Source organism: Puma concolor, chromosome A2 (genome assembly GCF_028749965.1).
Source record: "Puma concolor isolate L17-30 chromosome A2, mPumCon1.1.hap2, whole genome shotgun sequence".
Classification (NCBI taxonomy): domain Eukaryota; kingdom Metazoa; phylum Chordata; class Mammalia; order Carnivora; family Felidae; genus Puma; species Puma concolor.
Window position 1 is genome coordinate 150787050 of NC_141668.1, and position 27156 is coordinate 150814205.

The following is a 27156-nucleotide window of genomic DNA, read 5'->3' on the forward strand; positions in this document are numbered from 1 at the left end:
CCCGCTCTCGCTCCACCCCCTCATCTCGCCCCGCCTTTTCCTCTCGCGCTGCCCGCACCCAGCACGGCTCTCGCCCCGCCCTTTCCCCTTCTCCCCGCCCTTCCGTGCGAGCGCCAGGACCTCAGGAATCGATCCCGCGGCAGACAATCCCAGAGGCGGGGCGGAGAGCGTCGCGCCGTGGTGACGTAGTGTCGCCGGCGCGGACGGGTGACGCTAACGGGGCCCGTTGTCTGTGTGTGGGGCTAGGGGCCCCGGGGCGGCGGGGGCTCCCGGCGCGGGCGGCGGGGTGTCGGGAGGGCCTGGACATGGCGCTGAGGGGCCGCCCCGCGGGAAGATGAATAAGGGCTGGCTGGAGCTGGAGAGCGACCCTGGTGAGGAGGGTGCCGGGCGGGCCGGGGACTGGGGAGGCCGGGTGGGCCCGAAACGCGCCTGCCTGACCACCAACCCGCTCCTCTTGTCGCCCCACCCAGGCCTCTTCACCCTCCTGGTGGAAGATTTCGGTAAGAGCCTCTCCTACCCGTCGGATCCGGCTTTGGCGGGGGGGGCCCACTTCTGTGCCCTCGCACCACAGCCAGGGGCTGCCTTTCCCGACTTCTTTCCTTCCCTGATCGCAGGTGTCAAAGGGGTGCAGGTGGAAGAGATCTATGACCTTCAGAGCAAATGCCAGGGGTGAGTGGCTTGGTGCCAGGGCCTTCCCGTACATCCTGAGGGCAAGGGAAGGGCCGGGCGATGAGTTACCCTCAAGGGAGGTAGTATAGGAAATCACAAGTTATAAAATCTCATACATGGAAGCACCCCTCGGTTTTGGGTTCCCTCCTGAACAAGTGGATATTTTTGTTTTATCCCAGTCTTCAGCACTTCCCTGTATGTAGTAGTCCCCTCCCCCCCCCCCCCCCCCCCCCCCAGTACAAATCTAACCATCCTTTGGAGTACAGTTCAGCTGCCTTTTCTGGTCTTAGAGCAGGAAGGCAGCCCTTTTTCTTGATTCAGGTCACGCAGTGCCTGCTGTAATTTATTAATTGCTGCTTTCACGTGCCCGTGTGCGGGTGGCTTTAATCCCTTCACAAAGGTTTTGATTGGTTGGTGTGTGGCATCTGAGGAGGCCCCTCCTGGGTGACCAGCCTCACTCAGGGCCTTTGTCTTGGTGGTCCTACAGAATAGAGGTATGGAGGGACTACCATGCATGAACGGAGAGGTCTGTTTTTATCTCCCAGAAAAGAAGGGACTGATGGGTGTTCCTTTGCTTTCTTGACTACACTGGGGCCCAGGCCTTGGGGTTCACAATGAGAATTAGTGTTTAAATTCCTCCATCAGAATTTGTCTTCTTGTCTCACTTTCTGTCCTACCCTGTCCTGGGCCATGGGCTCCAGCTTTTCATCTCTTATCCCAGAACCACAGACTTCATGAGGACACAGGATGTACCTCTGGAGCATCACAGCCAGAAGCTGAGGCTTGACTCTGCCTGCAGCAGGCTCATGGGGTGTGAGGGCTCAGGGCCACTTTAGTCAGTGTTGAGAAGAAGCCAGGGTAGAGGTGGGATCACGGGAAGGGCACCTGAGTGGTAACGTGGTGCATGGGAATAGGAGGGAAAAGAAAGAGAATGCTGATTGCTTTCCCCCACTTGGCTGGTCTAGCTCTGCCCCTTACTTTTCCCCAGCCCAGTGTATGGATTCATCTTCCTGTTCAAATGGATCGAAGAGCGCCGATCCCGTCGCAAGGTCTCTACCTTGGTGGATGATACGTCTGTGATTGATGATGATATTGTGAATAACATGTTCTTTGCCCATCAGGTCTGCTCGGCTCTGTGTTCCAACTGGAGGGTGGGATGCTGCTATTGTCTTTGCCTGGGACATGGGAGTGGGGGAAAGCAGAAGGAGATAGGCAGATACCAGGAGTGGTGGTTATAGAAGTCCCCTGGCAGAAGGTACTGAGCTCTTATTCATTAAAAAAGGGAGTATCTTTAGAGCAGTGTGGTGTCTGAGTCCACTCTGTATGTCCTCAGAGACCTGGTGGGTATTTAGTTGAATGAACAAATGTTGGATGGAGATGAGGGAAGTTGATGAGTTTTGTTATCCAGATATGACTGTCCCTCTCTGGGTCCCCATTTGTAATGAGTATGGCTTGGGGTGAATGACTCTGTATGAGTGACTGTTCTTGGTTTCACAGCTGATCCCCAACTCTTGTGCCACTCATGCCCTGCTGAGCGTGCTCCTGAACTGCAGCAATGTGGACCTGGGTCCCACCCTGAGTCGCATGAAGGATTTCACCAAAGGCTTCAGCCCTGAGGTAAGCTGCAGTGCCTCAATCCTGGCTCATAGCTTGCTGGGCAGATCTGACTCCCAGTGCTACCACATTGCATTTGACACTATGAGGCCATTTCCTTTTCAAGTGACGTACGTTACATTTGACCCTTAAATTTTAGACCCAATTGCCAGGAAAGACTGAAGGAAGAAAGGAACATTCCTTAAGTGACACTATGTCGGGACTTTCTTTGTCAGGTCTTTATCAGGCCATGTTATTCTCCAGTGTCCGCTCATTACCGGACTAACATAAGACTAACCCCATCTTTCTGGGGCTCCAGAGTTCTTTCCTGTCCACACTAACCTTTCAGGATCCCATCTATGCTTCTTCAGGCTCCTAAAAATACCTCCAGGCTTGTTCTTTTGAGCTTTGCTTCCCACCCAGAGGCCCGCCCACCTGAGAAATTGTTTTGATGTCATCTTATTTTCTTCTCTCTAGAGCAAAGGATATGCGATTGGCAATGCCCCAGAGTTGGCCAAAGCACATAATAGCCATGCCAGGTGTGTGGGAGCTGTGGGAGCTGATGGGAGTGGGGGTGAGGAGCGGTTGTCTCATCCTGGGCCCTGAGTGTGTTCTTCCCTAGGCCTGAGCCACGCCACCTCCCTGAGAAGCAGAATGGCCTTAGTGCAGTGCGGACCATGGAGGCATTCCACTTTGTCAGCTATGTGCCTATCACAGGCCGGCTTTTTGAGCTGGATGGGCTGAAGGTCTACCCCATTGACCATGGTAGGCACTCTGGGCTCGGGGCCCATTTTCTGCTTACCTTCTAGGGAGCTAGGCCTTAGGGTCCTCAGGTGTTGGGACCCAGTGGCAGGGGGCTGGGTGTTGAGGACATCTGTCTCTGGCTGGATGGCACCCTGCACTGCACTGCCTGACTACCCCAGACGCCCTGGCTCAGCTGCTCTCCATCTTCCTTCCTGCTCCTGGTCGGCCCAGACTCAGGGCTCACCACCTGCTGATTCCTCATCTTGGTCTTCCCTAGGGCCCTGGGGGGAGGATGAGGAGTGGACAGACAAGGCCCGGCGGGTCATCATGGAGCGTATCGGCCTCGCCACCGCAGGGTAAGGGCTCTGTGCTTGCCCTACCCTCTGGAGCCGTGCCCCCATCGGGAGGGCCACAGAAAAGGGAAGGCAAAGAGAGGCCAAATGACTCATGCAAGGCCACATGATGAGTCCGGCCAGGTCAAGCTTAGATCTTGGGCTTCCACCTCCTTGCCCAATTTCTCACCCAGGCTGCCTATGGCCTGCTTTGGGACAGGCTGGGGAGGGGCAGGCCTTGTGGAGCCCTATGTGGTCCAGTGTCCTGGCTCACTTCCTGACAGGCCCCTCACACAGCTCCTTGGAAGGCACCAGGTGCTCAGGTGCCTGGTGTGCATTGCTAGCTCCTGCCCGCCTGTTGGGGTGGGACCTGCACCTCTGGCTGTAGTTGTGACTTCAGGGAGCCCTGCCAGATTGTTTGCCTCCACCTGATGGCGGAGCTGGTTTGGGAGCTGCTCTCACGGCTGCGGCTGTGACTGCAGGGAGCCCTATCATGACATCCGCTTCAACCTGATGGCGGTGGTGCCCGACCGCAGGATCAAGTATGAGGCCAGGCTGCATGTGCTAAAGGTGAACCGTCAGACAGTACTGGAGGCCCTGCAGCAGGTGGGTACCCCTCATGCCATCCCTCTTCCCCGCACTGGGGCATGTGTCTCTAGTTCCCAGATCACTCGTTATTGTGGGTCTGTTGAGCTTCAAGTGACCTTTGCTTTCTTTGTGGAAAAGCTGGGACTTGGGGTGAGAAGGGAGAATAAGTTCTAAAAGGAGATTTGTGTTTGTCTGTTGTATTTCCTTGTGAGCGAACAGGTAGAGCCAAGGCCTTTTGCTGTCCAAGGGAGTGGCTGGGGTCTGCCTTCACTCCTCTGAGCTTGGGTTCTGTTCTTAGCTGATTAGGGTGACGCAGCCAGAGCTGATTCAGACCCACAAGTCTCAAGAGCCACAGCTGCCTGAGGAGTCCAAACCAGCCAGCAGCAAGTCCCCTCTGGCGCTGGAGGCAGGCAGGGCCCCAGCAGCCTCTGAGGGCACTCACACAGGTACCAGCGATCTTGGGGCCTCCTTTTGACCTCAGAGCAACCCCATCATAGCTTGAGCTGGGAGACCCAAGCAGAGCAAGTCTTTTGTGTGGAGGCACTTGGGCAGTGGTTCAGATGCTCCTATGGGAGGCATGAAGCTCGGTGCCTACAGCCCTCTCTCTTTGGAACACGGAGGGAGAGCAGTCCTTCCCTAAAGAAAGGCACCTGAAAGGGCTGACATCACCACAACCCCTGAGCCTTCTCTATAATAGATACTCCCTTTTTTGGTTTTCTGAAGAGGCGTTTTTCTTTCTGCCTCCCTTTTCCCATCTCGTCCTTCTCGTGTTGCTGTGGGCCCATGACCTAGAGCTTGCGGGCTCTCATCTCACCAACTAGCTCCCCTCTCCTCCAGCAAGGGAGGAGAAAGCAGTGCTGTGTCACGACACTGGGGAGACGGTGGGCTGGGGACAGGTTTTCTTGAGGATCTGGCTGAAGGTCCTGCCTGTGCTCCTTGCCCCCTTAGATGGTGTGGAGGACGTGGCTGGTTCATGCCCCCAGGCCCCAAGCCACAGCCCTCCCAGCAAACCTAAGCTGGTGGTGAAGCCTCCAGGGAGCAGCCTCAACGGGGTTCCTCCCAACCCCACTCCCATTGTTCAGCGGCTGCCGGCCTTTCTGGACAATCACAACTATGCCAAGTCCCCCATGCAGGTGAGCTGGGAGCACCCTTGCAGGAGCCCCTCCAGGATTCTCTTGAGAGGCTGCAACAGGCAGTTTCTTCACATGGTTCCTTGGTGTTCACCCTATACCTAGGCCTAGGTGGCCAAATTCCTCTGCTACCCAGAAGCCTCCGTAGGGGCTTAGAGAAGCAGAGAGAACTCCGACTCTCAATCCACCCATACAGCAGTGAGGCAGAATGTTTAGGGCATGTTCCTGGGTACTACTCAATGAGTTAGGTTGGCAAAATAAAGGTATGTGTTTCAGAGAGCTCTGTTTGTCTTAGAGGCCTTGCATAGGCAGGTCGTGTAGGTGGGCAGCGGCCTCCTCAGGAATTGGGTGGGCTGTGGAACACCTGGGGTTCAGTGGACTTGACCTGGAGAACCGTGTTGGCTTTCTTTCTGGCTGTGAGTGCTGTGCCCAGGCTGGGCTAACTGGCCCCTGCTTATGGCTGCCCTGGCTCTCTGCCTCAGGAGGAGGAAGACCTGGCAGCAGGTGTGGGCCGCAGCCGAGCTCCAGTCCGCCCGCCCCAGCAGTACTCGGATGATGAGGACGACTACGAGGATGATGAGGACGACGATGTGCAGAACACCAACTCTGCCATCAGGTCAGCCTCAGCTCTGTTAAGGCTTCAAACTCTTAGTGCTGCAGATCCTATTCTTGAACGTTCCAGCCCACATCTGAGGTTGCCCTTTAGCAGACAGCACTGAGCACCCTGCTGAGTGCAGGGTCCTGTGGGAGGCTGGCATGCAGGGCCTGACTCCAGGTCCCCGGTCGCTAAGACTCCAGGAGGGCTTGGGGAAGTGCTGAAGACATTTAACCAGACAACAAGGCATGTCCTGTTGGGAGGTGGTCTTTCGGCTAGGCCTCAAGGGATTGGATGGAGCAGGGATGGAGGAGATGGGGTGGGGAGCAGCTCTGTCAGAAGACACGGCACTGGCAAAAGGCCACAGTCAGGCAGCTGGAATAGAGGTGTCCTTTGAGGACACGTGGCTATGGCTGTGGAGTGTGAGGAGCTGCAGTGCCAGTCCCTGGAGGCCAGGATGTGTTCAGGGCCATTCTGGGCACTGCTGGGTGGGGTCATCTGGTCCCTTCCCTTGGCTCACCTCTCCTTGGGGCCCCCTAGGTACAAGCGAAAGGGGCCAGGGAAGCCAGGACCACTGAGCGGCTCTGGGGACGGGCAGCTGTCAGTGCTGCAGCCCAACACCATCAATGTCTTGGCCGAAAAGCTCAAAGAGTCCCAGAAAGACCTCTCAATTCCTCTGTCCATCAAGACCAGCAGCGGGGCCGCGAGCCCAGCCGTGGCGGTTCCTACACACCCGCAGCCCTCACCCACCCCCAGCAACGAGAGCACGGACACAGCCTCCGAGATCGGCAGTGCTTTCAACTCGCCTCTGCGGTCGCCCATTCGCTCAGCTAACCCGACGCGGCCCTCCAGCCCTGTCACCTCCCACATCTCCAAGGTGCTTTTTGGAGAGGATGACAGCTTGCTGCGTGTTGACTGCATCCGCTACAATCGTGCTGTACGAGACCTGGGTCCTGTCATCAGCACAGGCCTGCTGCATCTCGCTGACGATGGTGTGCTGAGTCCTCTGGCACTGACAGGTGGGCCTGGGACTGGCGCATTGACTACTTGGCCAGAGGAGGGAGGTGGCCAGGTGACCGCTAAGCGTCCTGCACTTTGATGAGTCTTCTCGTGCCTTCTGTTCCCAGAGTGTGGGAAGGGTTCCTCGCCCTGCAGCAGACCAAGCCAAGGCAGCCAGGGCTCCAGCAGCCCAGAAGAGAAGGAGGTGGTGGAATCTGCAGACGGCAGAGAGAAGCCTGGGTTGGCCAGGCCCGGTGAGCCCTTGAGCGGGGAGAAGTACTCACCCAAGGTGAGTCCCTCTGCGGCTTTCTCATCTAATCTTGTCAGCGGGAAGGGTCTGCGGCACTGCCGCCCAGGTGCTGGGGCCTTGGTTGGAGTTCTGGTGTGAAGGTTGAAGCCAGGCGCCAGGAAGCCCGTTTGGGTTGGGAAGCGCCAGGGGCCTTGGTAGGCTCTGTGGACTCTGGCTGCTCATCCTTGCCTCCAGCTGCTTCCTGGTTGGGGGGGGCTTTGATGCTGGCCAGCACCCCCTCAGGAGTACACTGCGGGGTTTTGACAGGAGCTGCTGGCACTGTTGAAGTGTGTGGAAGCAGAGATCGCAAACTATGAGGCTTGCCTCAAGGAGGAAGTGGAGAAGAGGAAGAAGTTCAAGGTGGGTCATCTCTCCAGCTGCTGGACCTCTGCCAGGGTCTTCCCAGAGCTGTGACTTCCCCAGGTCAACTGCTGGCTGCTCTGGGGAGATGGGCTGCAGTGTTTTCATCCTTCTCTCCCACAGATTGACGACCAGAGAAGGACCCACAACTACGATGAGTTCATCTGTACCTTCATCTCCATGCTGGCCCAGGAAGGTGAGGGGACTCACTGCATGCCCTGCTTAGGGCCATGTCCCTCAGGCCTCTTTTGGGGCTTGAGCAGACTGTGGGGCTCAGGATGCGCAGCGAAGAGCCTCAGCTCTTGCCCTGAGGCCGTGGCCCGTTAAGAGGGTGGCTGCTGGACATCCGGCCATCTGTTTAAGGGCCTCTGCCTCTTTGTAGGCATGCTGGCCAACCTGGTGGAACAGAACATCTCGGTGCGGCGGCGCCAAGGGGTCAGCATCGGCCGGCTCCACAAGCAGCGGAAACCTGACCGGCGGAAACGCTCGCGCCCTTACAAGGCCAAGCGCCAGTGAGGACTGCCGGCCTGTACTCTGCAGCCCGCTCTTGCCGCATGGCCCTCACAAGGGCCCCTTTCCTGCCCCACTCCCCCTCTTCCCAGTATTATTGAATAGTTTCAGCCGGAGAGCTCACACCCCGGGAATGGGTAGGCTGGATTCCCCGCAATGTGTCCCAGGGCCTGGCAGGGCAGGGCAGCCCCACAGTGCTCCGGAAGCAGGAGCTGGAGCTGGGGCACAGTGCGCTGCTGCAGCTTCCTCCACAGCCGGCTGTGGAGTGGCAGGACCTGGCCTTTCTGCCTCGGCAGCAGAGTATATATTTTACCTACAGAGACGTCTATTTTTCTGGGCTCTAACCCATCTTGCCACCACTGTGTTGACATAGCCAGCTTCCTGACTGTGTTCTTTCCAACAGTTGTCATCCTGGTGGGCCCAGGTCCCTGCATCGTGCCGGGGTCATGCCTGCAGGGTCACAGCCAGAGGCCTGGGGTAGGGGGGCATTGGGTCCTGCTGCTCTAGCCCCAGCCCCCAGTCGTTTTGAGGAAGCCAGGTCTACTCTTCCTTCCCCCTGGGAGAGCTCCAAACTCAGGAACCCGGCTGCTGGGCTGGATTGGGAGTGGGGTGTCCTAGCTGGGGTGGGTGAGAGGCCTGCTGGGGTCCCATGGCCTGAGCAGAGAGAAGTGTTTGAGCTGTTTGTTGACCTCTAAACTCCCTTCCTGGCCTCAGCCGGGCTTGTCAAGACTGCTTTCTGCAGCAGGGCTCTGGGCCGCTTTGCCTTCAGTGTTGTAGCCCTGGCAATGGGCTCTGTCCCTGGAGCCTGGGGTTCAGAGGAGTCTCTGCCCAGCCCCTCAGTATTACCATGTCTCCCTCCTCTTAGGGATAGCAGAGACTGGGCTGCTTCTAGGAAGCTGACCCCACTCATCTGTCCCTGCCACGCCAGCTTCCTCAGCCTCTGCAAGGCACTCAGGGTGGGGGACAACAGGACTGAGACAACCAGTCAGAGCCTAGTGTTTCCAGAGAGCCCAGTGCCAAGGGGCAATGGGCCCAGCACTGTCTCGAGCTGGGCCCCAAACATAGCCCCATGGTCTTTGCCAGATGGCTTTGAAGGTGACCTAAGTAGGCCCCTTATCTGTACATAGTGACTGGGGCAGGGGATGGCTGGCCAGTATAGCAGCTGCCTCTCTGTGCTGAGCACAGCCTGACTTCTCTGGCCCCTGTAAATATTGGATCAATGAATGAATAAAACTCTCCTAAGAAATGAAGTCTCCTGTGGTTGCTGGCCTAAGATTTATAGGCTAGACTGGTGGGAGTAAGGACCCAACCAAACCTGGGCCCAAGGCCCTGAGACCAGAGAGGTGAGAAGGATGCATTCTCAGGGCCTAGATTCTTGGGACCCTAGACCCAGGATTTAGGACCTGAGTTGAGGAGGGGCTTTGTAGGGGCTGCGGAACCTGAGGAGTCGTGTGCAAGGTACACTACAGGAGGAGAGAGCCATGGTTTTCACCCAGTTCTGATGGCCTTGCAACCTGAACAGATGCTGGGGCCCTGGGTTGAGGAGGCAAGTCCCTGGAGGGACCCCCTTGGAGGGCTCTGCTCTATGCTTGTTGCATTTGGACAGGTCCAGCAGGTCAAAGCTGCTACCTCTGCCACTTTCCCACTGCTAAGCACATTCACTCTTGAGGCCGCCTCAGCCCCTGACCCTCACCGTTTCCCTGGCAGTCAGTCCTGCGGAGGGGCACTGATCTAAGCAGCTAAGGCTCAGGTGGACTGCTTAGAAAACAACTTTAATGGCTCAAACTCTTTTGTCTTGAGTCTAGTAGTCCAGGGCACAGATGAGGGCCACCCCACGCTTTATCCAGTGTCGCTGGGGCTGGTTGGAGGGGATCTCCACAGCAATGATGTAGTTGGTGGAATGGCCTGTGGTTGATAGTGTTCCTAGAGTAGGCAAGAAGTGGGGAGGGTTAAGTTGTCTGCCACAAGAGCAGAAACGGAAAAGGCAATGGACTCAGCAGACTGAGCTGGGGACAAGCAGGGGTCCTGACCCAAGAGAAAAATCTGCCTGGTGAATGGGTCTGGCTAAGGCTTAGGTCTGCCCAGGGTTATTGTGCCAAGTGAGGACAGCAGTGGGAGAGTTGATGGCACTGCTCTTTCCTTCTTGGACCCAGCCCTGGCTCCACCTCTCCCCCAAGCCTTAGTTACCCCCCTAAAACTTCATTGGCAGGCTGGGGCTCCCAGGACCCGGGTGGGTCTGCTGAGGGAGGCAAGAGGATGGTGAGCTCAGGGGCCACTTCCCACAGACTGAGCCCAAGCCCTGGGTATCCCTCTACCTGCTGGTGGTCCAGCTCTGTCCTGGCCCGGTCACTGTCAGGAGTGCTGACTGGCCTCTGTGGCCCAAATCTGGGCCCCCACCTGTGGCGTATGCTCTTCCCCCCCCCCACCCCCCACCCCCCGCCCCCGGGCCCGTACCGGCTCGGGTCAGCGTCTTGTAGATGGGGCACAGGTAGAAGTCCTGGTCCTGGATCTTGCGGTTGGGTGTAGGCAGGAGCCAGATGACAGCCATTTCTGTGTATAGCTCCTTGGGCCGAGATTCGGCCAGCTGGAAGGCCTCAGGGTCCCAGCGGGCCCCTTCCAGGAACAGTCCATGGATGTAGCACCCCTCTTTGGGCCTTTTCTTGAGCTCCAACACCGACTGGCGCATTACCTGTGGTGGGCACACAGACAGGCCCCCACATGCATGAACACTTGGAATCTGGGTTAGGATTTGGGTCAGGAGGCACGAACTCCCTCCTGAGAGCCTTGCCTGCCCACCCATCACCCACCACTTTAGCTGGTGTCCTACTCCTAGGAATTTTCGTGGGGCTCATGGCCTCTTCTGGCTTGGCTCTCCCTGCTCCCCAAACCCTACTTGGGGCTCCCGACTGGCAGCCAGCTGTGGCCTTGGCACCCTTCCTGCCTGGGCCATACCCTGGCCTGACCCTGGCTGTGTGCAAACCTTGAAATCAAATGAGATGGTGTCAATGGAGATAACAGACTTGCGGGCAAAGTTCTGCAGTGTTCCTGTCAGGAAGGCCTGGGGGAAGAAGAAGCCACTGATCCAGAAGACGGCTGGGATGCCCCCTTGGATCCAGGTCTGCAGGAAGTCCAAGCGTTGCATCAGGTCCATGACCCATGAGGACAGTGGCTTGAGCGAGGGGTAGGCCTTAGCTTTCCAGAGCTCAGGCACAGTGTTGTTGTACAGGCTGGTAGCCATCAGCTCCAGCTGTGAGGACATCACCACCAGCCCTTTGAGTGCCTTGAGCAGGTCTCGCAGCGTCTGTGTGATCACCTGCAGCAGCTGGTTATACCTATAGGACCAGTGGCAAGGAAGAAGACAGTGGTCTGGGGCCATGTGGCAGTATCTGAAATTTCCCCAGTTGTAAGCCATCGACTGAAAAACAATGGCAGAACATGGGGGCTAAGAGCATAGAGCTGGGTCAGGCAGCCTGGGTACTGATCTCAGCTCTGGTTCTTAGCAAATGTGTAATACTTTTGGGCCTTGGTTTACTCATCTGTAAAGTGGGAACGATACAATGTGGCTGAGTTAGAGGGCGGGCTTCTAGCACTTGGCATGGCACCTGGCCCGTAGTAGCTGTGCTGTCATTTTTCTACAGCCCAGTGGCATCATAACCCAGGACTGGGGGTGGCAGGGGGATTACCGAATGACCTCCTGTACTAGCACTGTGTTCATTGACTCCTCATACAGCACTGGGTACTTGGCTATCACCAACTGCAAGTTGATGGGCTCAGGAGTCTGGAGCAGAATATTGTTGGCCACATCCTCCACTATCTGTGGGGGCAAAGGGACACAGGAAGTCAGGGCCAGCCCCTTAATTCTTGCAGGATTCTATATGCAAGGAGTCCCTTCCCCCAGGGGAGAAGTCAGGCTAATGAGTGGGAGACTGGCCCTGCCCAACCCATGGCTCCTTTCCCCTGCTGCCACCTACCTCCTCCCGGCCCTGGCCACCCATGGAGGACGATTTGGGCTGCAGCTGGATGATGGCACCGAGCAGGGCATAGGTCTCATTCTGGGCGAAGGTGATGTTGGCATTGTCATGCAGGCCAAAGATCTCAGGCATGTCATTGAGAGGGAGGCCCTTGATGTAGGAGACATAACCCTGGAGGGTGGGAGAGCCGCCGCTGCAGCCGGTGGAGGGCGCTCCAGTGGATCACAGCTCCCACCTGTCTCCCCTCGTTGTAATCCTTACGCATTTCCCTCTCCTTAGGGCCGTGTGGCTTCTGAGGCACTGTGTGGGTGGCCTTTGCTTCCCTCCCAGCCCTCTTCTTGCAGCCGTCTGCTCCCTGCTCCTTCATTCGGCTGCTCAAATCAGTCGTGCCTCCCTCCTTATATGATGACCTGTACTCTGAACACCCAGCCCAGCCCAGGCCGGCTCCTCACACCTCTTAGCTGAAGCACCATTTCCTCTGGGAGCCCTCCCTGCCTGCAGAACCTGGGCCAGCCTATGACCTTGGAGGAGCTGCCCCTGCCTCCACTGGGTAATTACACTCAGGCAGTGGCTGAGAGGCCAGAGTTCACCTCTCCCCACACAGCCCGAGCTCCAGGGGGCAGGGACTGGGTCCACCCCCCTCACCGTGCTATCTTTGTGGGGTGGAGTAATCCATGAAAAGGAGCTTGCTGCCCAGGTGTTCATGGCACCCCAGAAGCCCAGCCTGGCAAGCTGCCGGCCCTTGGGGTATGCTCACGTTGAGGTCGTAGGTAGGCTGGATCTGGTGGTAGATGCCCGAGGCGCTGTAGCTGTGCTCGTGGAAGAGCACAGACGGGCTGTAGTAGTCTTCCAGGATGTTCATGATGCAGCGACGGTCCCAGTCATCGGTGACGCGGCCTCCGTAGTTGATCTCCCCGGCCGTGTACTTGAGGACCTACAGGGTGGGTGGGTGAGGGCCCCCACAAGCACCCAGCGCCACCCTCCCTGGCCCCAGCCTGTCCTCGGCCCACCTTGTATGGGATGTCATCATACTCGTCCAGGAACATCTTGAGTTGGCTGATACAGATGCGCAGGTCCCCATCTGTGAACTCATAGGGGATGTTGAAGCCCAGGGGCCCAAACTTGCGGCGCTCCAGCGCATTCCCATGGAACAGGCACAGGGACAGCAGCAAGGACTTGAACTCCATCACCTGCGAGAGGCAGTGGGGGCAGGGGAGTGAGGGGCGGGGCTGGGTCTGGAGCACGTGGGGTGGGCATGCACCCAGTGCCCTTCACCTTGCGGCAGGAGTTGAGGAAGTCATCGCTGAGGCTGCTGTAGGACTTGAGCAGGTTGGCCTTCACACCGCGTGGTGGCTCAATGGTCATCTTGGAGCCGTTTTGCAGGATGGACACTGGGAACTTGTTGCTGGGCAGGCTGGTGAGCCACAGGCGGAAGTCCCGGTGCACCTGGCGGCCACGCTCCATGTGAGCACGGAGACTGCCCCACACCATGTTCCCTCCCACCAGGAACCTGGGCCACCTGTAGTCTGACCCGGCTGCTCAGACCACTGATTAAGAATATGGGCTTTGGCAAGTCCCAGGATCATCAGTCGTGGGTGAACTTGGGCATGTCACTTCACCAGTGGTAACGGTAATTAGGGGAGCCACTTAGAAGATGAATCTAGCTGAGGCCTGTTTCATATGTCACTTCCTGAGTGCTCACTGTGTGCCCAGCTGGGCTGAGTGCTCTGTGGGACAATCTCATTAAGCCTCGTCAGTCCTGGATGGATGTGTTAGTAGTCCCTTCAGCAAAGGAGGTCTTTGGACCTGTGGCAGGCAGGGCAGTGCACCTTATCAGGATTAATGTGCTCAATGAGGCGCTCCAGGGCTGGCATCCAGCTGGGTGCCAGGTGGCAGTTCTGGAAGAAGACCCACTTGCCCCTCTCTATGGAGCTGCGCATCATGGCTTCTGCCCGAGGGCCCTGTGGGGCAGAAGTGCTGAGCGGTGAGGCACCAACTGGCCCAACCCCCAGGGCCCCACCCCTGCCCACCCTGTCCTTACCTGGCCCTGGCCCAGAGAAATGGCAGAGAGCTTCTTGGAGAACTTCATCTCTTCAGCAAACTTGTAGAGGTCAGCAGCGGGGTCAGTGCCAGGCGACAGCACAAAGATGAGGGGTGTGGTGGAGCTGGAGTCTTTGAACACCACTGACAGGTTAGCTGTCTGCAAGTCAGGGAGAGACGCTGAGTCACCTGGGGCTGAGGAAGGGCAGGGACCAGGGCAAGGCAGGGGGTCCTGGGGCTTCTAGAGAGCTCTCAGAGAAGCTTCCTGGTGGAGCCTGGAGCCTCCCAGAGTCTTTGGAGGGCATGACTATGAGTTCCACCCTGACCATGGCTGCAAAATGGTCTGTGAAGGTGTGGCCAGTCCCCTGGGACCCATAGGTGGGGATAGGTCCAGGGCACTGGCTGGTGGCACTTGCCTGGGGCTCAATGAAGCGTGGTTCCAGGTTGGTGGCCACGAAATCCTGCATGGCATTGGTAACCTTGTCCCCACGCAGGCAGCGGAGAACCAGCAGCTTCTGGAACTGGTCCAGGTACTCATCCCAGATGCCAGGCAAGGGCTCCCTGCAACAGCGCCCATGTCTCCCTGAGAGCTGACCTGTGAGGGGGCACTGGCCCCAGGGACTCTGCCGGCTGGATGGCCAGGGAGAGTGGAGTGCCTGGAGGGTACAGGCTGGGAGCACAGAAAAGATGTGGCCACAGCTGCAGGGCAGCCCTGGGTGGCTCCTCAGAGAAAGCTCCTTGCAGGTCTGTTCCTGGGGTCTCACCCCTCCTTGTGCCCACCCTGCCAGGCCCTGGGGCGCAGCTCACCGGTGAGGCTCGGGGCTGTCAAAGATGGCCTGGAATTCTGAGAGGTGCTCTGTGAAGTCATGGGCGAAGTCTGAGAAGGCTGGCAGGTTTGAGAGTGCCAGGATATCTCGCCAGGCCCGGTCTGACAGCCAGTCAGGTGCTGGGTTTTCAGTCATGACCTGGATAGAACCTCCAGACAGGAGGTAGCGCCACTCACTCTGGCAGGGGACAGGGGGAGACTAGTGCCCGGGCCTTGTGACCAGCCTCTGGCACCCCACCCAGCAATGCCTCCCCTGCCAACCCTCAGCCAGAGAAATGGGGTTCTCCCTGGGGGAGGCAGTCGGACAGGTCTGGATTAATGTCCTCACTCCACATTTTCCTGTCTGGGTGTCCTTAGGCAAAAGATGTGACCTCTGAGCTTCAGTTTCCTCACTTTGGGAAGTAGGAAGAATTAGAATTCTAGCTGCTCCACAAAGGGTTTGTGGGGGTTTGAGAGTGTACCCGTTAGCCTGGCACCTGGCACACAGTGAGGGCTCAAGCTGGAGTGGCTGTAACACTCACACTCTTGGATGTGATTTCCGACACGCTGTGGGGCTCATGAGAGCGTGAGTGGGGAGGCTCGGGACGGTCCCTGCTCGCCAGCACACCCATGGCTCTGAGAAGGCGGTGCTCACAGAGCAGCTTGAGCCACAATGAACCTAAGGTCTCCTGGCTGTTGGGAGGAAGGAGCTGTTTCCTGAGGTCTCTGCCCCCTTGCTCTTGCTGTGCCCTGAGGCCCAGCCTTCCCTTTCCTTTCACCCTGTTCTCCCAGGCCCTGCCACAGGCTCCCTCCTCAGGCCATCTGTCCCAAGTCACTGGCCCACCCAGTTCCCTCTCTGCTCATGTACCTGATCTATCTTGGCCTCATTCATCATGATGCGGGCACACAGCAGGAAGGCAAACATCAGCTTGTGCTTCTCAAAGAGGCTACGGCAGACGTTGCTGTAGAGGTTGTAGGTCAGGTGGCGGTTGATGTTGGCAATGCGCTTCTTCAGGTTGTCTGCAGGTCAGGGAGAGGATGGCAAGTGCATGGGGGGAGGTGAGGGAAGCAAGATCCCCGGGGTTCAGCCTAGCCCAGCCAGTCTGCCCTGCAGCCAGAGGGATGGTGTGGGCATCCCCTTGGGGCCTGTGGAATTCCTCGTAGAGGGGCTCTGAGGAGGGTCGGGAGGGGTGTGCGTGTTGTTATGTTTGATATGAGAGTATGTGCAAGTGAACGTGGACATGATTTTACATGTATGTGCCCACTGTGGAGATGTGGCCACGTGTATCACATCTGTTTCAGGGTGGGAGCCTCGCATTTGTGTCACCGTGTGCACATATGCCAGGACTACCTGCCCTCTCTGAGTTGGCGATGCCCGAGAGGAAGATGTTGAGAAACCACTCCAGGGAGTACTGGTACATGGGGTCCACGTTGGCCAGGTCAGACACACAGAAGAAAAGGATCTGGGTGCGGACGGCCACGGGTATGTACTCCATTCGCGTGAGGTCAATGTCCTTCTCCGTCTGCTCTGCGATCCTGACTTTGGCCTGGAGGTACAGCAGGGGAGTGGTGGTCAGGCCCAGCTAGACTGGCAAAGAGCGGCAGGCAGAGGTGGGTGGGGACAGGGGTCGGGCCTAGGGCTAGAGGTAGGAGTCGGTAGGCCGGGGCAGGCAGTTGCTGACCTGAATCTCAGCAGCCTTCATCTTGGAAGCCTCCAGAACTTTGATGAGCTCCATGTCATCCACAGGGTTGCCTTCAGAGGAGCTGAGCCTGTATAGGATCTGGTCTTCAATGTCCTTCAGCTCCTGGCGCATCTTGGCATTACTGACAATCAGCTGGTTTTTAGCTTCCTCCAGGTCCGGCCTCTCCTCAGCCACTACTTGGCCCAGAAGCTGGTCCTCTAGACCACTGCCAGGGGCAGGGGACACCATGTCAGCAACACCTGGTAGACCCCAGAGGGCCAGCCTTGAGTCTGCTCACCTATCTACCTGTGGCCCCAGGGCTCCAAGAGCCCAGCATCCCTGCCAGTGTCAGCCCAGGAGGCCTAACCTCTGTCTCAGGCTGCAGGGCTAATGCAGAGCCTGTCTGCAAAGTGACCAGTTCTCAGTGAGACCTGGGTGGCAACCTGGAATCCCAGCAGGGGTCTTTGAAAAACTTCCTGGGCAGGAGGGGGCTGGATGACGGGTAGGGATCTGCCTTACGGGCATTTTCACAACCATGTCTGTGGAGAGGTTCGTAGTAACCACTGACATGGAGGCCTGAGCATGGAGCAGGCCTGTGGGCTCTGTGTAGGTGGCCAGCAAAAACCGCAGTGCCTGGGCTCATGGCAGCAAAGCAGGAAGCAGGGCTTGGGTGCAGGGAGCCAGAGTGTGCCTGAGTCAGGACTCCAGGACAGCTCTGCGGGTGAGTGCACAAGGGGCTGGCAAGGGCTGAGCCACAGGGGAAGGGTACCTGGACAAGATGGGGCTAGCACTGACCAGGGAGGCTGAGGGGTCCCGACCAAGGATCAAGGGCTCTTAATCTTGGGGGTGGGGGTTCTTAGCTGGGAGTGGTGGCGATTAAGGGGAGCTGGTGGAGGTGCCAGGAAGGCCTGGAATGCCAGAGTGCCTTGAAAAAAGCCAGTGGAGCCTCTGGGAGAGACCCATTGAGTTTCAGTCTGCGGGTGGGAGCGAGGCAGGCAGGCAGAGCTGATGCTCAGTGTCCGGGGTCTGGGGGCTTACCTGGGCGACAGAGTGAAGTTGATGAGAGTGAGTTTAGTGGAGATCTCAGGCGTGTAGTGTGGGTTGGGCAGCTTGGTGGTAATATACATCCTAAAGTCCTCATGGTAGGGGATCACCGTGTCCCCCAGCTTCAGCACTGTGTTCCCCTGCTGCTTGTATGTCTACATACAGTGGGTGGGATGGGCAAGCACCATGGCCAGGGCTTCACCAGTGAGGCAGGGAAGGGGCTGCTCCCTCCCCTGTCCAGACCGACAGTCTGCCCCCACTCCCTTGCCGCTGCAGGCCCACCTGCTTGAGCAGCACAGGCTCCAGGGCCGGGTCCAGCTCCTCGCCCACGTTCTCCAGAAGGCAGGGCTTGCCGAAGCGGATGGCATTCTCCATGCTGCGCAGGAAGTCTCGGTCACTCAGCTTGAATACATCCAGTCCACTGTCCTTCTCCTGTAGGCACAGGGGGCTAGTGGGGGCTGTGGGGGCTGTGGGGGCTGAGAGCCAGGCTGACCCCCGCTATTGACCCTGCACTTGCTAAGCCCGGCTGTGTGGGGCAGCGGCACCATGCATGGGCTCACCATGTTCTTGATCCATTTGTTGGCCTGGCTCTGAGGGTCAATGAAGTGAGTCCAGCGCTGGGAATACTGGTTGATGACCCCATTCTCCACTGACAGTGTGTCGTTGGGGAGGCCAGCGATCTGTGGGGCACCAGGGGCCAGACTGGGTCAGGGCTCTCACATAAGCAAGGTCAGCTGGGGCATCAGCTACTCCCAGTTTTGTGCTTGGTGATCTCTTCCTTCTTATTATGTCCCCTTCGAGGTGGGGACAGGAGATAGTGTGCACAGCCATCAGCCCACAGGACCCCATACTCTCTCCTGCTTCTAGGCTGGCTCCCAACACCCTCCTTTCTCTGGGCTTCTCTGCCTTCATGTCTACGGAGTCCTCACTCGGTCAGACCATCTCCCCAGAGCCCACATGCCATCGATGTCCTGGCCTATGCTCACCCTTGGCCTCTGCCCATAGCCTCCTGGTTTTCTCCCTGGGCCAACTTTACCTGTCCTTCTAGCTCAGATCTGCAGACTTCCTTAACCTCACTCTGGATGCTGCTCCCCTACCCCAGCCCACTCTTACAAGCACCCCTTGAATTCTCTGCCCACAGTTAGCTAGATCTGTGCCACACTGCGTTCAGCTCTCTCCTCTCCTACACACACCCTTTCGCTGAGCCCAGGCAGGTTCAGGGGAGGCATCTCTGAGCAGTCCCAGGAAAGAGGGTGGGAGGGAAGCAGGAGGCCCCTGGCCCAGCCCAGTCACGCCAGCCTCCTGGGTGGGTACCTGCCATGAGCGGATCTTCACGGGGTTTCCCAGTGTCCCGATTAGCGTGGGCTCAGAAGTGTGTGGGACCTTGTGTTTTGTGAGCTGCTTGACCCAGTTGTCGTAGAGCACTGTGCGATACTGGCCCTGGGGAGATGCCAGACTCAGGACCATCCCACCATGACCCGTGTGATGCCCTCCCACCTCCCTTTGCACCCCCCCCCGCCCCCCAGTGCTCAGCCATTGTACACAGAGGCAGAGCTCAGATGTGAAGTGAGACACCCGCACTTCGGTCCCACTCTGGGTGACTTCCTTGGCCCCTTTTCTGTGAAATAGGGGCAATGACAAGAACGCCCACCTGTCAGGGAGACTGTGAGGGTTGAAAAAGATGCACCCAGCAAGCATGGAAGTGCGAGCTCCTATCTCCCACTAGAAAACCAGCCCTGCCAGGGAGGGGTTCTGGCTGTTTCATGCACTGCCTTATCCCCTGTGCCTGGAACAGCACCTGGCTCAGACGGGGCACCTGAGGAGTGCTCGTTGAATGAGTAAGTGCAGAAGGAGTGGCCCTCCAGGCTGCCCCTTGTGGAGTGAGGCCTCAAGGTGGGGCCTGTTTGGGGAGGTGAGGCTGCCCCAGGCAGGGTCAGAAGGTTCCTTACTGTGAAGGGGCCCAGGTAGGCCACGAAGCCAGCAGCCAGCAGCACGTCACCAGAGATGTTATCAAGCGTATGCTCCAGGTTCTCCACTGTCTCCTGCCAGCGTACCTTCTCGTCGGACAGCCCGTTGATGAGCTGCAGGGGCAGCCCCGTGGGGTGGGCTGTGGTTGGCTGGGCCGGGGGCTGGGGAGGGTGCGCAGGGCCTTCCCCCGACCCAGGCCCCCCCAGCCCAGAGGCCCTCCCTACGGGGATGTGCGCACCTTGTCTGCACGGCCCAGCCGCTGCTCACACTGCTCGCACTTCAGCTCCAGTTCCTCCTTCTTGGTGATGCATTCCCGGTACTTGGTCTGCATCGTGGCGATGCCATCCTCCACCTCGCGCAGGCGTTGCTTGGCCTCCTCCAGGATCCTCTGTGTCACCTCCAGGTCGTCCTGGGCCTCCCGCAGGGCTTGCTGCCAGCAGAGGGCCCAGGGCTAACTTGTGGCAGGGGCTCTCCCCCTGGGGGCTCTTCCTCCCCTGCCCCCCAGCCGTACCCAGCCCTCACCCGCTTGGGCTCCACTGCCTTGGCCACAAAGTGGTATTTATGCATGGCGCGCACCCACTGGCAGATGGAGGTGCAGGCCTTGGACACCTTGGCGATGGCGGCTGGCTGGAACTCCTCGTTGTCAATGTAAGGCTGGATGGCTTTGATCACCGCCTCCCCAATGTTGTCCTAGGGGAGGGGAACTGTGGGCGTCAGGGGGTGCTTTGCAGGGAGGAAGTGACGGTGGGCCCTGCTAAGGAACACCTTGCTCCTGCTCTGAGTCCCATGTCCCATGTAGGCTTCAGCACAAGTGTCTTCCTTTGGGAATAATCATGGCCCAGAAAGGCTGGTCGGAAGGGGAATTTCTGTGTTCCAGGATTTCAGATAATACAATCAGAGACTTTGTCCTCGAGAAACCACGCAGGCTTGAGGTCTGATGATATGCAAGCCCCATTTAAAATTCATTTAGCAACAAGAGCTATTTCCTGACAGGTGTGGACATGAGTGAGTGACTCTGATGCCCAACCAGGGTCATGTTCAGGGTATTAATCCTCATCCTGAGAGCTCACCACACCCCCAACGTTCCTGTCCCACCGTGGAAGAGTCCAACCCTGTAGTTTAGGATGAGCCCAGGAATCTGCATGGTTCATGAGCTCCCAGGGTTCAGAGCCTGGGACCAGGCAGGGGAGCCTGAGCACTGGCTGTGAGTGCTCCTGATTTGGGTCTAATTAGGCCTGTGGGGACTCTGGTTTCTAGACTGATGGAAGAGGAGGAGGAAGGATGGGGAAGTCTATAGGGAGTCTAGCTGCCTATGGGCCATTGTCTCCACCCTCCCAGTGCAGCCTGGAGTGTCCAGGGCCTGATACTGACACATGGTGGTGGGGGGTGGCCCGTGTGCACAGGCAGTTGTCCCCTATCCAACTGCTAGGCTGAAGAGGGTCCCCCAAGAGAGTAGTGGGCTCCAGGCTGATCTAACCATGAAGCCACCTCCTGAGAGAGAAAACGGGCATGGACACTAAGAGCCCCAGATAGACAGCAGACAGAGAAACCCAGAGACAGACAGGAGAAGCTGAGCCTCAGCTGAGGCTGAGGGAAAGGCGATGGTTGCACAGACAGTGAAGGTCTAGGCCAAGGCCATGGGGGTCTCAGGGAGGAAAAGGCACAAGAGGGGATTTCCAGGCTACAGAGCTTTGGAGTGACTATGGGTGACATCTTATGGGGACAGGAGCCTGCCTGTCACCCCTGTGGCCACAGGGCTGTGTGTGTTACAAGCAGAGGGAGATAGGACAGAGAATCCTACACTGTGGGGGTGTTGGCTCCTCTCCTTGCTTCCCTGCCTTACCCACTGTCCAGGCTGCACCTGGCATGCTCACCTTGTCAAACTTGAAGAGGCTATCAAGGAAGCGGCCAGGATCCTGCAGCAGCCCCTTGCCGGGCTCCCAGTAGTCGTCCACCTTGGAGCCAGGCTTCTCTCCAGGCACCTTCTTGGGCTTGATGCCCTTCATGATGCACACAGCCTCTATGACCAGCTTCACGCCTGGGGGTGGCCGCTGCATGGCCCGCACCTACAGGTCAGGCCAAGAGTGGGGGAGACCCATCAATGCCTGGATTCCCCCAGGGCAGGGACAGCTGTCAGATAAGGTGGACCTCACCTACCCAGTTCCTACCACCGTTGACAAAATGTGCTCTGAGATGTTCCCTGAGGTCTGCCTCAGCCTGTGGCTCCTGCTGCTCCCCCATATACCCAGGCTTGACCATGAGGCTAGAGGCTGATTTCTTAGGACCGAAAGCCCTCCCCATGTGCTGGCTCAGGGCCTAGGGGCTGGTGCAAGGAGGTAAGGGCAGGCAGCTGGGTTTGAGCCCTATTTCTGCTCACACCTCCCAGCACATGACCCCCAAGGGATGTGGAGAGAGGGGGCCTGGAGGCCAGGGGTGCTAGGCTGGACACCAGGGGGGATTCCAGGGCTGCCTGGCCACCCACCTCAGTCACATCATTCTTGTTGAGGTTGCGCAGGCTGGCCAGGGCCGCATCCAGGGCAGGCAGGGCCTCATCCAGGTCCTTCTGGGCGTCATCAGCTATAGCTTGTGCCTTCCTGGCCTTCTCATTGGCCTTGATCTCCTCTGCTTGCACTGAATTTCGGGTCTCCTGGGCAATGGCTGTGTCCACCTGGAGACCAAAGGCAGGGAGGACCCAGCTGGTGGCATGCCAGGAACACGTGTCCCCACCCCTTTCTCCTTCCTACACACCTCAGTTTCCCTAGGCAGAGGGAAATGAGGGCTGGGATATCCCATTCTCCAAGGGCCCTCTTGGCTATGACAGGTCATGGAGCTCTGGGAATGTAAGAAGCCCATTCCGAGTATTCACAGTGGGCCTGGATTGGGGCTCTGGGCTTTATGTGCTTGAGCACAACTGCCCACCAGGGAAGGACCCCCTAAGTCCTTAGGGCACCGCCATGCAAGACAGAGAAAGGTGCTCCCCCTACCCCCATCATGTTCTTTCCATCTGCTGGCAAACATTTTCAAAACACTGACATTGCAGAGCAGAATGTGACTGCTTCTACCAGAAAGCTGTCATAACGAACATACGAATCTGAGATGTCGGCTGGGAGGACACGGCCCTCGAATTTGGGGATCTCACGAAGACTCAGAGGGAGACTCGGGCAGAGTCCGCACAGCTGCCTGTGGTGGCCTGCCGCTCAGTCTGTGTCATGACTACCACGGCTTGGGCTGCCTCTCTTGCTTTCACCACATCCCCTACCCCGGGGCAGTGCCCAGCATAGAATAGGTTCCAAGCAAACACTTGTTGAATAAACCAATGACTACTGGCTGAGGAAGACAGGCACTGAGAGGCTAAGCAACCTGCAGGGTCAGGCAGCTGGCGATCTTGTGGTTGCATGGGGACACTGAACATCCTCAGATACGGTCAGACATCAGGGAAGAGAGCCAAGGAGCACCCCTGACCTTGATCTGCTCCATGGTGAGCATGGTGTCCTTGGCAGCCTCTTCCAGCAGAGGGCGCATCATCTCCAGCTCCTCCTGCATCTTGGCCACATCTTCTGAAGTTCGCAGCAGCTAGGAGATGGGGGATGCAGAGAGGAAATTAGGTGTGACAGGGTACCAGAAAGAGAGCCGGGGTATGTGCCTGTGTGGCTCAGTTGGTTGAGGATCTGACTCTTGATCTCAGTTCTGGTCTTGATCCCGGGGTCTTGAGTTCAAGCCCGCTGTTGGGCTCCATGCTAGGCATGAGGCCTACTTGAAAAAAAAAAAAAAGAAAGAGAGAGTTGGGCCTGGAGGGGCCTGGGGAGAGGTTCCTGCAGGGCCACAGGCCCTCATGCATGAGTGAGAGGCTGTGGCTGGTTGTCCAGTGAACCCTGGAGGAAGGGAGCCATCCCCTGAATATCTGTGGGGTAACCTGCTTTGGACTTGCCCTTGTCCAACAGCTTCTGTTTATTTGTTTGTTTGGTAAGGGAGGAAGCCACCCATTTCAACACTGCAGGCTGCTGATGAGAGGGTGGGCTGGGCCTCCCTGGGTCTGGGCTAACCCAGAGCAGGCAGAATCATGGGCTGTCAGCCATTGCCCACAAAGCCCCACTGTGGCCCACCTTGTCAAGGCCACTCTTCATGCGGTTCTTAGCAGTTTTCAGCTCCTGTTTCTTCTGCCCAATTAGGATGGAGAAAATATTAAGCAGCTCCAGGTAGCTCTTGGGGGTCACATAGTTGTGGCGGGCCAGCTCAGCCAGGTACTCAACACACTTCTTGGCCACCGACTGGTGGATATATACACAAACCTGAATCTGTGGGGTGGGAAACCACTGATGCCAGCAGCAAAGAAAGGGCACTGGGGTGCCCTCAAAGCCACTGCAGCCTAGTCCCAAGGAGGGGGCCACATGTAAGAACCTCAATGTCTCTCACACTCACTGTCTCCTATGATCCTCATAGCCTCCAGGGTCAAGGTCACCTATTCTGCAGAAAATCCCACAACCCAGAGAAGTCAAGGGGCTTGTTTAAGTTCACACAACTGTCAAGGGCAGAGCTGCCTTTAAATGGACTCAGGTCTCTCCCAGATCTTTCCCTGGTCACAGCTCCCAAGACCTGCCTCTCCCTGAGAATCCTAAGGTGGGACCCCCCTTCCTTGGAGGCTGGGCCAGGGGAAACAGAGGGCCCAAGGCCTCAGCATAGCTGGACAGGGAAGTGGACTCACTCTAGCTCTTGGCCCTCAGGTGACCACCACTCTCTCAGTTTGGACTAGACAGATCTAGTCCCCCATCCATGGTCTTTGGTTGTGTCAGGGGGCTCTGTGAAGAAAGCTGCCACAAAGATCTCAGGGAACAAAACAAACAGTGACTGTGAAGTGTGTGTCCAACCACCTATGTCACTGAGACAGTCTTGTGGCACCCCCATTATACAGATGAGGAAACAGGCTCAGCACAGGTAACTCACCTGCCCAAACGCCCATCAGTGTTGAGCCTGGGTGAGAGTCCCAAGCCTAAACAGTTCCCCCACGACAGCTTGCTCCTCACCAAGACACCTACCAGTCCTCCAATTACTTCAGAGGTGGCTTCCAGTTCTGGGATCTCGTTCAGGGACATGGTGGCCACAGACTCCAGGGCCTCAGCTGGCCATTCGTTAAACCAGTCAATGGTACAGCAGTTGACCAGCGAGGGGAATTGCCTCAGGCGGGCTCGGAAGACCTCTCCTATGGGGCTGGGGGGCCAGGAGTCCAAATGAGATGCTGACTTCCACCCCCAGGAGCCCAGAACCCTCCCCACAGCAGGCTGCGATGACTGCTTCTACCTCATGCACAGCACCACATGGATGTTGCTGCGCACACGCCCAGTGTAGGCGGCCATGAGGTTGGCCTTGGTGGGCTGCAGGCCCTGCTCCTGGACATATGGCCGCATGGTGTTGACAATCTGGTCCTGCTCTTCTGAGGTATAGAGGTTGGGAATGTCACCCGAGTTCAGGACGTTGTTGATGTCCTCCAGGAAAGACTCATTCTTGATCTGGGGAGAGATGAGAGTGCAAAAGCTAAGCCTTGATGATGGCCCCTGGGCGTTGGTCTCCCTGGACCTTCACAGCAGCCCCATTTTACAAACCTGGGCAGAGAAGCCCAGGATCATACAAGTGACCCCATAAGTCATAGTCTAGGACTCATATCCGGGTCTGCCCTATAGCAGAGACTCTGAACATCACCACTGGGCTGTGAAAGAGCCTTGGGTCCTGGGTAGGAGATGTGGCACCTTACTCCTCACTTTTCAGGCCTCTCCATGCCTGTTTAGTCCTCCTGTTTACAGGAGAAAACCAGGCCATGGGCAGAAATAGGTCCTTACCAGATGACATGAGGGGACCCTGGGGTAGAAGCAGGGCTGGGAACAGAGAGGACTCTGCACAGGGTGGGATATATTTCAGGATTTCAGCCTTGGCCCAGTTCTGACCCCTAGCCAGGTTTAAGTGCTGCTGTATTTGTCTTGAGACCCCAAAGCCACAACCTCACCTTCTCTTAAGAGACCTAGTAACAGTACTCATGCCTAGGGAGCTCTAGAGGGAGCAGCCCCTAAATAGAGCACCACGGGCACAGCACTTTGGGCACAAGTCCTGTGGTCCTTAAGGTGGGAAGCCTTTGGCCAGTGAGTGTGGGGCCATTTGTGGTCAGCCATGGTGCCAGGGGCCTTCTTTACCCTTAGGGTTTAGTAGCGATCTATATCTCCCTAGCCCTGATAGGCTGGGTTTGGCCCCACGCACCTGACCCACCCAACTATGGGCTCCCTCACCCCTAGTCCCAGCTGTCCCTCAAAACAGCCACCCCAAAAGACAGTGACCTGGGCTTGAAGGACTGACCACCTTATAGGATACCACACTGGGATGGGGTTATAGCCACCCCACCCTGGACCCTGCCCATTGCCTATGGCAGTGGCACCTGGGTGTCGGAGAACAGGAAGGTGATGGGCAGACTGTACAGGCCAGCCTTGAGCAAGACCTTCTTGACATCTTCACGCCACTCGGTCATGCCGTAGTTCTTGGATAGCTCAATCTGGAAGCACTCGTACTCAGCCCTAGAGACAGGAGTTTGGGTGGAGGCCTACCAGAGCTTGAGGCCAAGTGCTGAGTGGTGGGTGCCCACACCCCACCCCAGCCATCTGGAGTCTGGCCCCCTTCCTGGGCAGATCTGCAGACTCTCCAGGCCCTGAACATGCTCTCTTGCCTTCAGACCTTGGCTTAAGCTGTTCCCATGGCCTGGAATGCCCTTTCCTTCCATCCTCCCAGCTCTGATTCTGAGAGAAAGCCTATAGCCGTCTCATCTAGGAATCCCTCTTGGATGTCTGCAGCCACATTTCCCTCCCCACAGCACCACAGGGCACTGCTGTTGCCTCTCCTTGGGGCCTAGTTCCTGTTCCCAGTGTGTTCAGAAGCCCATGGCTGGGGGTCCTGGCCCGGGGCGGCCCGAGGCTCCCCCATCTGTGGAAGAACATAAATGGAACCAATAGCCTGCCGCCAGCCACCCACTGCCCACCATGTCTGGGGGCCCTCACATGTGCGAGGCCAGCCGAGTGAGGGAGCTGCGGCCACTGCCACCCACACCCAGCAGGAGCGCGTTGCCCAGCGCCTGGCGCAGGGTGCGGCTGATGCGGCAGATGTGGCTCATGGCATCCATGAAGAGGACCAGCTTCAGCTTGGCTGTGTTGATCTGGTTGTAGTCCTCCATGTACTCCTCAATCACCTGCATCATCTGGGGCAGGGAGGATGGGGAGATCTGGGTCCTCTCTTGGTCTCTGTGAACTAGGGCCCCCAACAGAAAGCACACCCCTTCCTCTGTGCTTGGAAGGGCGCTGTGCCTTCAGAAGCCAGTTCCACCTACATAAGGCCCGACCTGTTGGATACACCAAGGCCTGAGGCGTGGGGTCAGAGCCCTGTCTGTTTCCTCTGGGTTTTAACAAGTGTACTGACCCATGACTCTGGTGGGAGCTCCTAGGAACAAGGAGGGGATGTGTGTGGAGGGAAACCATCAGGAAGGCCACGCCAGCCACGCAGCTCTGAGACCCCTGACGGGGTCTCTTCCATATCTCCCTGGGGTCATGACTCAGACTTATGACCCCAGGGGCCCTGCTGCCCCTCTGAGGGCAGGATGATAGCCCCTCCAACAGGTACAGCATGTCCCTGTTTACAGAGCCCGTCTCAAATGAACCACAGGCTCATCCTCAGAGGTGGGCCAACGAGGGCCTGCTACACCCTTTTGACAAAGGAAATGAGACCCAGAGAGCCAAGTGCTGGCCTTCAAAGTCAGTGTCCTGACCCTCCAGCCACAGCACGCAGGTCTGTTAGCAGTGCTGCAGAGGGC

General features: G+C 57.7%; 2 protein-coding genes across 9 annotated transcripts in view; one reads left to right on the top strand and one right to left on the bottom strand.

Annotated features, from left to right (window-relative positions):
* Positions 1–191: 191 nt before the first annotated feature.
* Positions 192–9059, top strand: BAP1 (BRCA1 associated deubiquitinase 1). 2 transcript variants are annotated; one of them, XM_025916191.2, is made up of 17 exons: positions 192–371; positions 471–500; positions 615–669; positions 1658–1790; positions 2167–2286; positions 2740–2801; positions 2885–3027; positions 3284–3362; positions 3821–3944; positions 4225–4372; positions 4875–5059; positions 5539–5672; positions 6192–6670; positions 6779–6939; positions 7207–7299; positions 7423–7495; positions 7682–9059. In XM_025916191.2, the coding sequence occupies exons 1-17, from the start codon at positions 335–337 to the stop codon at positions 7813–7815; spliced, it is 2190 nt and encodes a 729-aa protein (XP_025771976.1). In that variant the 5' UTR covers positions 192–334; the 3' UTR covers positions 7816–9059. The 2 variants fall into 2 exon arrangements, with proteins under 2 accessions (XP_025771976.1, XP_086554161.1); XM_086698035.1 differs by lacking the exon at positions 1658–1790 and having other exon boundaries at positions 307–371.
* Positions 9060–9562: 503 nt separating this feature from the next.
* Positions 9563–27156, bottom strand: part of DNAH1 (dynein axonemal heavy chain 1) — a 76925-nt gene continuing 59331 nt past the window's right edge. The window contains exons 49-78 of one of the 7 annotated variants that reach the window (XM_086698020.1): positions 26351–26547; positions 25738–25873; positions 24615–24823; positions 24353–24524; positions 23423–23614; positions 22782–22892; positions 21802–21987; positions 21194–21385; positions 19842–20009; positions 19558–19749; positions 19301–19432; positions 18666–18791; positions 17912–18031; positions 17634–17783; positions 17346–17506; positions 16308–16533; positions 15977–16172; positions 15494–15645; positions 14628–14824; positions 14237–14381; positions 13822–13980; positions 13610–13741; positions 13056–13226; positions 12791–12970; positions 12538–12714; positions 11781–11951; positions 11493–11623; positions 10790–11141; positions 10264–10498; positions 9563–9732 (exon numbers count right to left, since the gene is read on the bottom strand). In XM_086698020.1, the coding sequence (XP_086554146.1) occupies positions 9611–9732; positions 10264–10498; positions 10790–11141; positions 11493–11623; positions 11781–11951; positions 12538–12714; positions 12791–12970; positions 13056–13226; positions 13610–13741; positions 13822–13980; positions 14237–14381; positions 14628–14824; positions 15494–15645; positions 15977–16172; positions 16308–16533; positions 17346–17506; positions 17634–17783; positions 17912–18031; positions 18666–18791; positions 19301–19432; positions 19558–19749; positions 19842–20009; positions 21194–21385; positions 21802–21987; positions 22782–22892; positions 23423–23614; positions 24353–24524; positions 24615–24823; positions 25738–25873; positions 26351–26547 (5190 nt within the window). In that variant the 3' untranslated portion in view covers positions 9563–9610. Of the gene's footprint in view, positions 9733–10263; positions 10499–10789; positions 11142–11492; positions 11624–11780; positions 11952–12537; positions 12715–12790; positions 12971–13055; positions 13227–13609; positions 13742–13821; positions 13981–14232; positions 14382–14627; positions 14825–15493; positions 15646–15976; positions 16173–16307; positions 16534–17345; positions 17507–17633; positions 17784–17911; positions 18032–18665; positions 18792–19300; positions 19433–19557; positions 19750–19841; positions 20010–21193; positions 21386–21801; positions 21988–22781; positions 22893–23422; positions 23615–24352; positions 24525–24614; positions 24824–25737; positions 25874–26350; positions 26548–27156 lie in introns of those variants that run through there. The other 6 variants (XM_086698021.1, XM_086698025.1, XM_086698022.1 and 3 more) reach the window with 6 other exon arrangements.